This window comes from Lonchura striata, chromosome 1A, assembly GCF_050655825.1.
Source record: "Lonchura striata isolate lonStrDom1 chromosome 1A, ASM5065582v1, whole genome shotgun sequence".
In the NCBI taxonomy this organism is placed as follows: Eukaryota; Metazoa; Chordata; class Aves; order Passeriformes; family Estrildidae; genus Lonchura; species Lonchura striata.
This window is the reverse complement of record NC_140741.1, coordinates 60,182,751-60,197,063: the sequence shown is the minus strand read 5'-3', so window position 1 is coordinate 60,197,063 and position 14,313 is coordinate 60,182,751. Positions and strand designations below refer to the sequence as shown.

Here is a 14,313-nt window from a genome sequence, read left to right as displayed (position 1 = left end):
GCCTATCCGCGAAGGGTTGAGACAGTAAAACGAGAGCGGAGCCGGGGAGCGCTGAGTGCCGGCTGCGCTTTTCTGTGCCAGGGGAGCGAAGTGAGGGAAGATGTCCGGGCGCGGGAAGCAGGGCGGCAAGGCGCGCGCCAAGGCCAAGTCGCGCTCGTCGCGGGCCGGGCTGCAGTTCCCCGTGGGCCGCGTGCACCGGCTGCTGCGCAAGGGCAACTACGCGGAGCGCGTGGGCGCCGGCGCGCCCGTGTACCTGGCGGCCGTGCTGGAGTACCTGACGGCCGAGATCCTGGAGCTGGCGGGCAACGCGGCCCGCGACAACAAGAAGACGCGCATCATCCCCCGATACCTGTACCTCCGCCATCCGCAACGACGAGGAGCTCAACAAGCTGCTGGGCAAGGTGACGATCGCGCAGGGCGGCGTGCTGCTGCCCAAGAACACTCGACAGCCACAAGGCTAAACCCAAGTAAACCCGAAAAGTTAGGCGGCACGTTCGGTTTTCTGAAAAAACCCAAAGGCTCTTTTCAGAGCCACCCACAAAGTCCTAAGAGAGCTGAATTATCCAAACTACAGTGAAGGCCGTTTTGTATTAATTACTCAGTTTTTGTTTCAACTTCCTTTATTTTTGGTTGGATAAAGTTTTCCATATGTTTGTTAATGAAATTGTACCAAAACGTTCTCCTCTCCATGCAAGTTCTTTCTGGCATGGGGTATTTTCCGTTTAGTTCTTAGGTTTGAGAACATGCGGACACTATTCGTTGGCAGTTCCTGTCCCACCTCCCTTTTCCGCCTATTTCTTCGAGTGTCTGATACAGTTCCAGAGATGGGAGGCGTAATCGTCTTCGGGGAAGGGAGGGGGAATGGCAGCGGGCCGGGATTTCCTCTGGCCAATCGTTGGGCAGGGCGGGTTTTTCAATACTTAAAACCTTCTTTCTCATCGGGAACAAAAGGATTGGCAGTAGGGCTGGTTCTGTGTCAGTAAAGAAACCCACCCCTCCTCCCCCTAACACAAAAAGGCATTTACGGATAACAAAGAGAAATAATTCAATATATTAGACATGGCTCAGTAGTAGCGTGCCTGGCAATTGCATTATTTTGTTACAAAATATATCTTTAAAAAAACGTACATCCGATCTTTTATCAAATCATTATAAAACATTGTTTCTTGTAGTCAAAGTAATCACTTGGAGGCAAAACAGAAGTCTACACTTCCCTGAAGTCGCCGTGCTCTACCGCGTTCGTAACTATTTCTTTCTATAATCCCTAGGAAACTAAAAAAAAACACAAGACACAATTGACCTCTTGACGACTTACGAATTGCTGGACCCTTGCTGCAGATTACGGACGACTTCGGTGCATCAGCTCCTTTAGGAAAGTGTGGGTGGCTCTTAAAAGAGCCGTTGGATAACAAAGTATGTAGAACAAAACTCTCCTGGAACAATTTACTTCTTTTTGGGCGCCGCCTTCTTCGCCTTGGCCGCTTTGGGTTTGGCTGCCTTGGGCTTGGCCGCTTTGGGCTTCACCGCCTTTGCCTTAGCCGGGCTCTTCGCTGCCTTCTTGGGGCGGCCGGCCTTTGCGGCTTTCTTGGGGCTCTTGGCCGCTTTTTTGGCCGCTGCAGCCGCCGGCTTCTTCGCCTTCTTGGGGCTCTTCTTCACTGCCGCCGCTTTCTTGGGCTTCTTGGCAGCGCTGGCGGGCTTCTTCGCCGCCGGCTTCTTGGGCTTAGCTGCTGGCGCCCTTTTCTTCGGGGCTTTTTCTTTCACTTCTCCGGGTTTCTTGTTGAGTCGGAAAGAGCCGGAGGCGCCGGTGCCCTTGGTCTGCACCAGGGTGCCCTTGCTGACGAGGCTCTTGAGCCCCAGCTTGATGCGGCTGTTGTTCTTCTCCACATCGTAGCCGCCGGCGGCCAGCGCCTTCTTGAGCGCGGCGAGGGAGAGCCCCTTGCGCTCCTTGGAGGCGGACACGGCCTTGGTGATCAGCTCGGTGACGCTGGGCCCCGCGGGCTTGCGGGCTTTGGAGCCGCTCGCCGCCTTCTTCGGCTTCTTGGCGGCGGCCTTGGCGCCGGGCGCGGGCGCATCGGGGGCGGCGGTGGGAGCGGTCTCGGACATCGCGGCGACTTCCTCTGCGGAGCGGCGCACACAATTGGGCTGGCCCGGGTCAGATGCTCGTATTTTTAGAGCGGAGCCGCGCCGTGATTGGTGGCTTGCAGAGCCCGCCCCGCTGCACGGCCGGGGAGCCCTTCGGTGTGCTCGATTTGTGTTTCTTTGGACTAACAAAAGTGTATTTTCCTCGGAATTTCTGCCACCAAATCGCCCAGTTTCCCCGGTGAGGGGGGAGAAGAGCAGGTACTTGCGTTCGGGAGAGTTTCCTGCGGCAAACACGCGATTTGAGTTAAAGGAGAGGCGATAAATCCCGTGTGCTGCTGCTGGAGAGACCTGTGAAGGGAGAAACTTTTGTTTTTCCTTGCAAATTAAAAATTTCCTTTTGACATAAATGTCACAGCAACAACTCAGTCTTATTCTTTAGAGGGTTTTCTTGGGGTCAAAGTTAAAATCTGACGATTTGAAGCTATCTTGACAGTTTAAATTGATTTTGAAGAGGAGGAAGTAACACAAACTCCTTTTTCAGCTCTGAATATGGATTAAGAACCGGTTCCTTTGACCATGTGTTTTACCTACTAAAACGCTAAAGTCTGGTGAGATAGTGTCTCGTACAGCCAATTATTCTACTTTTTATAGAAAGAGAAGCAATTTGTTATTATCTGGAGATTGCTGAACATAGAGTTGGTTTATATTGTCTTCCTGGAATTTCAGTACACGGAGGAAAAGTTACTCTGCTGCCCTATGTGGGGTGTTTTCTTTTTGTTTGTTTTCCACACAAATTTTTCTACTAAATATTAAGTAAATCGAGCTATTTGCTTATCATGTTCCAAATTATTTTGAAGTATATAATAATTTAAAACCTTATGTTACAAAACTGCAGCTTTGTAAAAGAAAACAGTCTCCTACACTTCTGTTGTTTATGGAAATTATCTTTGTTGCTGGTAATTTAAGATTTGCCAGGAGTAGCATTGCAGTTTAGTAAGTTTAGTAATCATGCTCTTCATTCCCAAAGAATATTACCTTGTTTTATGTTTTCTCTAAGTGATAGAACTGTGAACCTTGTTACTGTTTGGATTTTTTGTATGTCTCACAGAATATGGCTACACAAAGGTTTAGCTAAAGCCTCTGAATTCTGAATCCCCTTCTCACGCTAAATAAAACCCACCTATTTATTACTTGTGCATTTTACAGGAATCACTGAAATAAGGAAATACTTTTATGACAGAAACTAGAGCATTTTGTGATAACCTGAGTTTTAACGAGGGGAGAGGTAGGCCATAGGTCATTCCTAAACCAGGAAGGAGTCAACCTGATATCTGGTAGAAGATGGTGTAATATGCTCAACAGAACAGAGCTCTGGCTTAATATTTCACTAATCTGTAACTGATTGTGAAAAAAAAAAAGTGTATTATCCATTGTCTTCTGTAGTTGTTTAAGAATCACAAAGACTACACTACATCAGTTCCTTTGGTATTACCTAATATAACATATAATGTGAATACAGTATTTAAGTATGTATTAGCAACCAGAAATTCAGCGTTTTTGAGTAGATAGTTTTAGGGAAAAGTAATTCTATTTCTGTGTCAGGTTTCATTTACAATGGCTATTTTATAAATACTAAAATGTGTATAAGGTGAGAGATTTAGCTTACTGTAAAATTGTGTTCCAGGGAATGTGAAATTATGAATAAATGCAATGAAGGGGAAAATTGTGACCTCTACCCCATAAAGATAAAATACTATAAAAAAGGTTGCAGTCAAAATGCACTTGAGCTCTGCAATGCTTTAAGGGGAAGTTAAATGAGAGAAGAGCTAATCAAATTGTGACTTCCAAGGTCCTGTTTGGCAATACTATGTAACAAAATGTAAAGATACAGGGATTAAATTGAGTGGATGTGTTATTGCAGATATACCTTCAGAAATTGCCAAATGAAAGTAAAATGTTTTGAAGCCTTTATCTTGTACATGTAAAACTATGAGTGAACCTTTCCATTGATTTGGCTGCATAATGTAATAAGGTAGCAATTGCTGGGAAGATATAAAATTTAGCAGTTGCCTAGAGACTTCATTGCATATAGACAGAGGAAAAGAATAGATCATGAGTGACATGTCAGCAAAATTAAAAATTCCTTTTTGTTTATTCTTGTTATTTTTAACACATTTACTTCAGTAATCTTCACTGAAGGAAATATAAATATTCCAGCTCTCATTTGTGGCTTCACAGAGTCTTCATTCACATTTGTTGGTGGCAAAATTGAGGTGGCTAAAATGGCCACTCTCCCAGTTTTCTGCCTGGCTTTTCTCCCAGCAGTTGCTACCCTTTCTTCATTTAAAAAAAAAAAAAAAAAAAAAAAAAAAAAAATCGACTTAGTATCTATGTGTCAGCTTCTGGTCTCCAGCTAAAATGTAGTAACTTAAACTGAAGTAACTTCAGAAATTTAATTACAGAGAAGCTATGTAATTTTTTTAATGGTTTTGCAGCAGGTAGATAAACCAATTTTACTGATGCAGAATGGCTGCTTGGAACACATATTCATCTTTATGAAAGAAATAGATACAAGAACAATGTTTTGGAAAGCTAAGGTGTATTTGGCAATTTTAAAAAGAGCTGCTCTGCAGTCAGAACAGATAGTTAAAAAAGAATGAACAGATGTACTCAGGCAGAGAAAAAATGTGGTGAAAGGTTACCCAAAAGGCAGAAATGGCAGTTTTACCTTTAGCTGAACAAATGAAGAAGGGAAATAATCCTGTTTTAGACATAGGTTATTATGGAAATATATTATTGAGAAGACACTACATAGACTGTTACATATAGTTTGGTTTTCCCAATGAGACTAGAGGGAGGTAGAATTCATTATTAATAAAGAGAAGGAAAGTAATAGCAGTATCTCCAGCAATACTTCTGGAGAAGGCACCACTGTAAGGTCTACTTCATATGAATTATTTCAATCCTTCTCACCTTATGAGCACCCCAGCAGGCCATACTGCGTAACAAACCTGCAATTTGAGGCTTCCCTACAAGTTGCTTCCCTTCAGATACCCAAATCTGTCCAACTTTTGCAGTTATCATTAAGACCTCTTGGCATTAGGAAGGAGACAGGAGAACCACAGCCAAGAGCTGGCAGTACACCTGAGAGCTATCAAATGTTCCCATCTGCAGTTTAGGACCTGCCAATACTTGTTCCTATGAAAATAAGCTGTGGGTTATATTTAGGTATGTCTGCATTAAGGAGAGGTAGCACAGTAGTTGTTCCCAAGCAATTTTGTTAGGAGGCATTAGCATGAGAGCCAGCCACACAGACGTGGCTGCTGGGCTGCCCTGCCTGCTGAGGCTGAGTGCTGTGTTCAGGCATTCTCAGGCAGCTGAAGGAGGCACAGCTGTGACACTGGGGCACCAGAGCCCCTCTCCTCGCTTCGGATGGCAATTTCCAGAGAGATTTAAGTGAGGGCTTTTACATTATGAGCTGCCTTCCCACATACATGTTCCACAGGAAAGAGGTGTAAATGCTCCCTGCAACCATGATTACACTCCTATTACAGTGTTACACCCATGCCTTACTTGCCCTCAGTGACATCATCTTTCATCTGAGTTTCAAATGTAATAACACTTGTGTGATCCAACCAGCCAGCACAGTTTAGCAACTTTTAACACCTAGCTAAGGAATTTTGAAGCGAGACCTACCAAACTACAAACTTGTTGCAGCTCAGCAGAACAAGCCTCTGCCTACACTATCCTAATATCTGCTGCTTCTGCTCTTAAGACTCCTAAGTATACTGAGGTCACATAAGGCCTTTCAAATTCAGGGTATGAGTGAGTATCTGTAAGGAGCAGAACAAATAGGTTAGGGCAACAGATGACTCCCCATAGACTCAGCTTCCTGGAATGTTGTACACTCCTCCCTGTACCTTTGGTTAAGGGTTGGGACTCCTGTTGTGTCCTCCCTTCTTCATTGCCATGTAATTTGGCAATTGAAAATCTATAGTCTGAAACCTGGATATGTCCATAGTTAGGAGGCATTGGGAAGGAAATCCTTCCTGGGAAAGCAAAAAAATTGTCAGCAAAAAATGCAGGGGCCCAAAACCTTTCTCAGAACAGCTAATGATGAAAAAAATGGACTTTGTTCTTTACTCTGTGTATGCATTTATTAGCTTAAGGCATTTTTTTCTTTTTTCACACACATTTGAATGTCATAATCAGTGTGAGATTGAGGACACTTCAGGCCCTTTGACAAACTGTTCCTGAGAGGTGAACAACATTAACAGAAGTTGCATCAGCTATGGCTCCCCAAAGAAATTGTCTCCTCCTGAATCAAGAGTGCCTTGCTTTGACTTGCATTAAGTGGTGAGGTCCATCAAGGCAGGGTGGCACCACACTATCCTTTCATAGCAGCCTCTCCATCAGCAGAGAATCCTGGCTGCTCAGACTAGCCAGCAGCTCACATGGAGGGCTGCTAAGCAGCTCACTCTTTCTCCATGCAACGCTGCAGCACTTCTGTGAATTTTCTGCCCTCCATACTTTCCTGCTTGTGTGAAAATGCTGTTTGTAACTTCTGGTACACAGGAGGGAGCAATGTGATGAATCTAAATGTCACTTCCCACTCCAGCCAGAAATGTGTTTGGAACCTACGGAGGGACAAAGTGTCCTTGGATCCATGGTGCATGCACAGCTGGTCTGCAATCTGCCATCTTCCTGGCTGTTGATGTCCCAGACACCGATGTGACACACTTCCAGGTAAATTTATGTTGGCAGGCAACTCATTTTTTTGCCTCAGGCACTGACAGTGTCACCCAGGCACAGCAGGTGAAGAGCCAGAGCCCTGTGTAACACACCATGCAAAGGGGCTCTCCTTAAGTGGTGCTGCCTTCCTGTTATTCATCAGAGGTGTGAAGGTGAACCAGGTACTGGCTCTAGACAAGGTTGTTTGTGCCATCTTTCTGCAGCAGGAGTATTGCAAGTTAGCATTTGGGAACTCACTGTATAGGATGTTTTCCCATAGAAGGGAACAAAAAGGTTTTGAAGAGTTGTTCACTGGGTAAGTGTTGTGCTGTAGTTCCTGTTTTTAAAGTACATGCTTTGCAGCTCTGCAGTCCATGGTCTGGTGCCAGAATAGCACTATCTCAGATCAGTATGTTGTCCAGATTGCCAGGGGTACTGGAAGGGCTGGCTGGTGCCTTAATTTCCCCCCAATATATTAATGAGGTCAGCAACTTGTCACCTCTGCTGTCATACAGTTAGGAAGTCGAGTTTCAGAGGCTTGTGAGACTATATATGTATGGTTTGGGCACATTCAGGAAGAATATATTTCATCTGTTTTGCCTGCAAATTGCCTTGGTCCCATAAAAGATTGGCTTCCATAATGACTGTATTAAAACTAAATCTTTTTCTTTCTGGCACAGGTGCTTTTTTGTTTTGTTTGCTTTTTGTTGTTTGGTTTTTGTTCAGGTTTTTTTTTGGTTTTTTTTGTTTTTTTTTTTTTTTTTTTTTTTTGTTTTTGTTTTTTTTTTCCTTTGGAACTGAAAATGCCACCAAGATTTTGATTTGCTTTCGAAATACAGAATAGAGTAAAAACTTTAACTTTTTTATTCTGTTTGAGATTTGTAGTTTGTAACATCTGTCATTTAATTGTGTAGGTAGCAAGACTAGCATAGAAGGCCAGCACTGAGCAGCCAGGAGCACAGAGCAGCAGACATCCAGCTGTATAGAGGTGGTAAGTAAAGAGAAACCTGCTGGGGTTTGGGTTTGCTCAAACTGCAATGAGACATGTACAAGGAAACTTAATAGCTTAAATTACTCAAAGCTGTTGAGAAAGGGGCCTGGTGATCAATAAAGTGAACGTCTGAGTAATTCTAATATTAATTGTCCAAATCTAAGGCATGGTCTTCTTATTAAAAAATTTATTAGGATAAAAAAATAAGAAAAAAAATTAAAATAAATAGAACCGAAACCAAAGTGAAGGAGAAGTTGCAATTTCTTATTGTTTTATCAGTTCTTTAGGCCTTGGTGTTCTTGAGGACATAGAAAGGCTTTCAAGGGTTATCACTGTCAGCCACATCAGTGAATAAAGACAGGAATTTTTGTTTGCATTTGACACTAATGAAAAAAAAAGATGGGTTCTTAATCTTCAAGTTTGTTTGAGTTTAGATTTTTATTATTTTCATTTTACCACATGTGCTTATTGTCTCTGCATGGTTAATGGTCTTAGCTTTAGTTTGTGTTATAGTTTGGGTGTTTTGGGGTTTTTTTGTTTTTTTGGTTTTTTTTTTTTGTTACCTTCTCCTTGGGTACCAGGATCATCTGGTTATGGTCCTTTCAAACTTGAGGGACACACAAGCTCTATTAGGCTAATATTGGGAACATGAAATTTGTAAGCCTGGGAAAGGCCAGAAGAATACACAGTGCAATAGCAGAACTTGTTTCTTAAGTTAGTAATATCCGCAGGTATCCAAGAGTGAGGAGAAATTAATAGGTGTTATGAGCAGGACAGCCTTGAGATTCTGCTGTCTGAATTGCATGCTGCAGACATAATTATAATGCTTGTAGAAATGAGTAATTAACAGGACATATCTTTCTGAACCAATATCCCAACTGTAACAGAGGCTAGTACATAAAGAGAGTAAGAGCAATAGCTGATAATCTCATCTAAGTTGTCCTCTAGGTTTTAGTGCTTTGTAGGCCAGAGACTCATTGAGTCAGAGGGGATGTCTTAGGACAGGGATGAATTAGGGACCTGAACATGCAGTTTTCTTCTTTGTGTATAGCAGTTGCTTCCTCTAGACAAAACATTTTTCATGTTTTGGGATTTGCTTTAGCATTACAAATCAAAAGGGTGAAGAATAGGTGATTGGAAATGGTAGATGGACAAATGAGTGAGGGACATGTATACTCCATGGACCGTATCCCTGTCATAGTGGAGAATTCTACTAACACGTGGATAGCTGTCCTCAGTGTGTGCCTGTGTTATAAAATGCTGCTGGGAAACATGCATGAAATGAACCAAAATGCCAACCAGCAAAGAGAGTGAACTGAATAAATACCCTTTCCTGTACCTGGAGAGATGAAGATAATACATGTGAAACAGAGGGAATGGCAAGTCATATAAAAGAAGATATAAAAAGGAATCAGGGATCTTCAGGGCTGGGCTGAGGCATTCTTATATAAAATATCTGAGCAGAAAGATGCTTTGAAACAATTACTCCACCATTATATTTTTAGAACCCATCTTTTTTTCAGACTTACCTTGCTGGAGTCACTGTGACTAAGGCAGAAAAAAATGCCAGAGTCAATGAGAAAAAGAGTTGCCAGAGTTCAGAGATCTTTCCAAGCCCTTCGCTTTCAAGGACTTTCCTCTATCTCTGTGTAATAATGTGTGCATTTGGCCATGATGAGCTCAGGCAAATTCTCCATATTGGAATTATGTTAATTGCACAGAGCCAGTGGGTCCTGATCTACAAATGGAGTCCTGAACTACAAATGGAGGACTGCAGGCATAGCCAACAGAAAAGAGGCATGGACTGAAAAGTCATTATGTCTGATTTTCAGAGTCATGCAGTTACACCAAAATAACAAAGAGAAATGTCATCACTTGCAACATACCTTTGTGAAAGGAAAACATATTACATGAAGGAAAGAGTATCCACTCAGAATTGTGCCATGCCTTTAAAAATGATGGTACACAGGAACATGGCTGTCACAGCCATTTTTGTTGTGCATTTCACATATGTTAATAATTTGAATCCAGTCAGAAGTAATTACCTAATAGAAATATAGTGCTTTTTAAATATCACCAGGATGTCTGGAACTTAATGTGAAACAAACATTAAAGACAGAAAATAAAGGGTGAATGGGAAGCAAACACTGGAAACACTAGGATAGAAAATAAAGGGTGTTCAGTTCATTGCTGAAAAAGTCCTGTGCAGGTTCGCCAGTGATAACAATACACTAAGAGTCAGACATAGCCAGCTTTGAGAAAAACAAACGTTTAATTCTGGTCTAAGGTGAAAACTTAGGCATGATTTTCCTCATGTCTCATGGTATGTAAAACAAATACTAAACTGAAGTCCTGAAGCTGACCGAAGAATTGTTACGTTTATTAGGTGTCTAACAGTTTATCGAATGCCTAAATGGAACCTCAGCAGTGAAAACATATGGTCGGTAAGCCATAAAAACCGTGAGCGGTGGCCGAAAGTCCGCCACGTCCTGGTACAGTGGCATTGTCACGCCATCAGGGAAAAAAAAGGGGTTTCCTTTCGTTCCACGGCTGCAGAGGGGACGAAGCAGAGAAAAGCGGTTCGGGGGAAGCGAGGGGCTGGGGAATGCGAGCGAGGCGGGCGGAGCGGGGGCAGCAGAAGCGGAGCGGGGAGGGCGCGGAGGAGCCGCCGGGCCCGGGGAGGAGCCCGGCAGCGGCCAAAGGGGCGGCGGCGCAGGCGCGGCCCCACGCGCCGTGCCCGCCCCTGCTCCCAACCAGGTCGGCTCCCGTCGCATAAAAGCTCGGGCCGCAGGCGGCGCCGCCTCGCAGCAGCAGCGCCGTGAGTGCAGCACCATGTCTGGCCGGGGCAAGGGCGGCAAGGGGCTCGGCAAGGGCGGCGCCAAGCGCCACCGCAAGGTGCTGCGCGACAACATCCAGGGCATCACCAAGCCGGCCATCCGCCGCCTGGCTCGGCGCGGCGGCGTCAAGCGCATCTCGGGGCTCATCTACGAGGAGACGCGCGGTGTGCTCAAGGTCTTCCTGGAGAACGTGATCCGCGACGCCGTCACCTACACGGAGCACGCCAAGAGGAAGACGGTCACGGCCATGGACGTGGTCTACGCCCTTAAGCGCCAGGGTCGCACTCTCTACGGCTTCGGCGGCTAAAGCCTTGCATTCTTGTCAAACCACCACCGCTACTGGATCACAAAGGCTCTTTTCAGAGCCACCCACCTATTTCCTGAAAAGAGCTGTGTTGCTGTGGCTTGGGCTTTTGTATTTGCTACTGCTTCTTTCCCCCTCTCTGTCGCGCTTTGAGTAGGTTGGCTTGCTTGTTCCTCAGCGGGTTTTAGGAAAGGAAAAAAAAAACAAACCAACCAAATCCACAGGTCAAGGGTAAATAACCCTTTCCTATGAAAACTACTGTATGCTTAAGTTCTTCACAATAAGGCCGTTGCAGCATTCTTTTCCTTATTCCCGGCCCGTGACTCAAAGGCAGCTGCAGATCCAGCCGCAGCGCCTAGCAGTAACGCTGTGGCGGAGGATCTTCGCTCGTGCGGCCGCCGCTGCCGCCCGGGGGACCGCGGGCCCGCGGCCGGGGAGGGTTCGGCGCCCGCGCCATTTCCAAAAGCCCGCGCAGCCCGCGATTGGCTCCGGCACATTCCGCGCTCGTCCCAGCACAGCAGCTCCCTGTGCGCCGGGAACAGTGATCCGACCGATCCCGGCCCACGACGATAAACGTGTCCCGGCAGAACCGGCCCGGGTTGGCTACAGCAAACACACGCCAAAACACACGCACACGCATACAGAGCCAGAGACAAGCACAGGCACCCTTTTCCCTCTCCCCTGGCACCACGGCCGCAGCACTTCAAGCTCTTTCTCGAGGCTGTGGGTGGCTCTGAAAAGAGCCTTTGGGTTTCGCTTCTGGGCTCCGGACGCTTCCGCCGACTGGTTTACTTGCTCTTGGCTTTGTGGCTCTCAGTCTTCTTGGGCAGCAGCACGGCCTGGATGTTGGGCAGCACGCCGCCCTGCGCGATCGTCACCTTGCCCAGCAGCTTGTTGAGCTCCTCGTCGTTGCGGATGGCGAGCTGCAGGTGGCGGGGGATGATGCGCGTCTTCTTGTTGTCGCGGGCCGCGTTGCCCGCCAGCTCCAGGATCTCGGCCGTCAGGTACTCCAGCACGGCCGCCAGGTACACGGGCGCGCCGGCGCCCACGCGCTCCGCGTAGTTGCCCTTGCGCAGCAGCCGGTGCACGCGGCCCACGGGGAACTGCAGCCCGGCCCGCGACGAGCGCGACTTGGCCTTGGCGCGCGCCTTGCCGCCCTGCTTCCCGCGCCCGGACATGTTCGCTCCCTCGCTCGCTCTGCGGACAAATTCCCGCCGACAACGAAAAACTGCACCGCCGTCACCGCCGCCCTCAGTCCTCCGCCTTTATATCCCCTCCCTTCGCGCGGCCGCCGCCTCCTGATAGGCCGAGACCCCCTATCGGAGCACACGCCGCCCAATGGCGCAGCGAATCTCACCCTGACCAATCGCGAGGGGCGCAGCGCCCAAAGGCTCCGCCCGCGCTCTCCGCGCGGCCAATGACGAGCCACGCCGGGCGGGCCCCGGCTCTGCCCGCGGGAACCGGCGCTCCCGCCGCCGCCCCCGCGCGGACCGCCGGGGCCGCGCTGCCCCGTCCCGCACCGTGTTCGCTCTCTCCCGTGTCTTAATATGCTTTTAAAGCCGCCGGTCTCCACAGTGCTGGTCGTGGGGGCCGAGTCGAGGAAATAAAGGGGCAAAGAGAGACAGCGTGGCGCTGTCTCTGAGGGGCAAAAGCGGAACAGAGGGGACACGCATGGACTGACAAGGAAGCATTGCCCTCCTATATTTTTATCGGGAATTTATTTATAAAGAGCATCTAAAGTTAAAACTTAAACTGAATCTAAACCTTCAGTTATAAGCTTTGATTCATAGCCATAGCTCACAATTTCATAACTGCTAAATAATGTTAATATATCAATGTGTTATCAATCAGAACTTAAAGCTCCGAATAGTTTTCATTCTTGGACAGAAATTACTTATTTAATATCCCTTTTAAATATTCATTTCAAGTATATATTTTCAACTAATTTTTTTCCCTTTTATATTTTGCATAATTCTGTGATAATTTAGGGTATCTAAATAAAGATAAAAATACCTTCAAGTAATTTTTTTTTTGTTAGGTCTGCACAAACATATCCACTAAGAAAGAAGTGAAAATTCCACACTAAACTAATGATAAAGTAAGTTAATAAACAAGGTACAATTATAACCTTGCACAATGTAAAAAATACTTTTAAGGTGTGCGTGATTTAGCACTGAAGTCATATTTTGTCAGTTAAAAACAATACCAAGTCGAAGAGATTTCGCAAATGATAATACTATACATTGTAGATACTTACAAGAACACAAAGTACTCAGTAAGAACAGAGCCTGAGAATGGTAGGCAGGATCTGGCAAGGGCGGGAATTTTAAAATTTGAATCCACCAATGAAATTCAGCATCTACTCGCCTGCCTATCAGAGGATGCAACAGGTCTATAAATAAGCCCCAAATACAGGCAGGCATTCATTGCTACTGTAGCTAACTGCTCGGTTGCTTCCCTTTGGAGTGATGGCGCGCACGAAGCAGACGGCGCGGAAGTCGACGGGCGGCAAGGCGCCCCGCAAGCAGCTGGCCACCAAGGCTGCCCGCAAGAGCGCGCCGGCCACGGGCGGCGTCAAGAAGCCGCACCGCTACCGGCCCGGCACGGTGGCGCTGCGCGAGATCCGGCGCTACCAGAAGTCCACGGAGCTGCTGATCCGCAAGCTGCCCTTCCAGCGCCTGGTGCGCGAGATCGCGCAGGACTTCAAGACCGACCTGCGCTTCCAGAGCTCGGCCGTCATGGCGCTGCAGGAGGCCAGCGAGGCCTACCTGGTGGGGCTCTTCGAGGACACCAACCTGTGCGCCATCCACGCCAAGCGCGTCACCATCATGCCCAAGGACATTCAGCTGGCCCGCCGCATTCGCGGCGAGCGTGCATAAGCTTTGTCAGAACTAACCTTGTTGAAGAAAACCCATTTAAATCAACACAACGGCTCTTTTAAGAGCCACTACATTTACAATAAAAGGAGCTGTAACACTGAGGTTTGCATTGTGTTTATATGGACTCTTAACCAAAACCCCACTGAAAGTTTAAAACCCAGAGTGAATGGAACTGAATGTTGGATTTCATACAATTATATTTTGGGATACAAACGAGAGGAATGTGTTTTTCCGATGCGGGGAAGTGTATGACGTTTTAAAAGCTGGAAAAAATATAGAAAAGGTGTTAAAATCGAGTGCAATAGCGGGGAAATAACCCACCATGGAACAAAGGAAATTTTACAGATTCCTCAGTCCGTGCGTGTCCCCTCTGTTCCGCTTTTGCCCCTCAGAGACAGCGCCACGCTGTCTCTCTTTGCCCCTTTATTTCCTCGACTCGGCCCCCACGACCAGCACTGTGGAGACCGGCGGCTTTAAAAGCATATTAAG

At 46.5% G+C, this 14,313-nt stretch overlaps 4 protein-coding genes and 1 pseudogene across 4 annotated transcripts; 3 read left to right on the top strand and 2 right to left on the bottom strand.

Annotated features, from left to right (window-relative positions):
* Positions 1 to 100: 100 nt before the first annotated feature.
* On the top strand, positions 101 to 601 carry LOC110483173 (histone H2A-IV-like; annotated as a pseudogene).
* Positions 584 to 2,151, bottom strand: LOC110483160 (histone H1.01). The gene has a single exon (XM_021552844.3). It carries the CDS (start codon positions 2,101 to 2,103, stop codon positions 1,444 to 1,446), a length of 660 nt encoding a protein of 219 aa, XP_021408519.1. The 5' UTR covers positions 2,104 to 2,151; the 3' UTR covers positions 584 to 1,443.
* Positions 2,152 to 10,636: 8,485 nt separating this feature from the next.
* LOC110483068 (histone H4) lies at positions 10,637 to 13,925 on the top strand. The gene has a single exon (XM_085568575.1). The coding sequence runs from the start codon at positions 10,637 to 10,639 to the stop codon at positions 10,946 to 10,948; it is 312 nt and encodes a 103-aa protein (XP_085424701.1). The 3' UTR covers positions 10,949 to 13,925.
* On the bottom strand, positions 11,673 to 12,123 carry LOC116184597 (histone H2A type 2-C). Its single transcript, XM_031507385.3, has one exon. It carries the CDS (start codon positions 12,121 to 12,123, stop codon positions 11,734 to 11,736), a length of 390 nt encoding a protein of 129 aa, XP_031363245.1. The 3' UTR covers positions 11,673 to 11,733.
* LOC144246333 (histone H3) lies at positions 13,414 to 13,925 on the top strand. The gene has a single exon (XM_077783591.2). The coding sequence runs from the start codon at positions 13,414 to 13,416 to the stop codon at positions 13,822 to 13,824; it is 411 nt and encodes a 136-aa protein (XP_077639717.1). The 3' UTR covers positions 13,825 to 13,925.
* Positions 13,926 to 14,313: the final 388 nt, after the last annotated feature.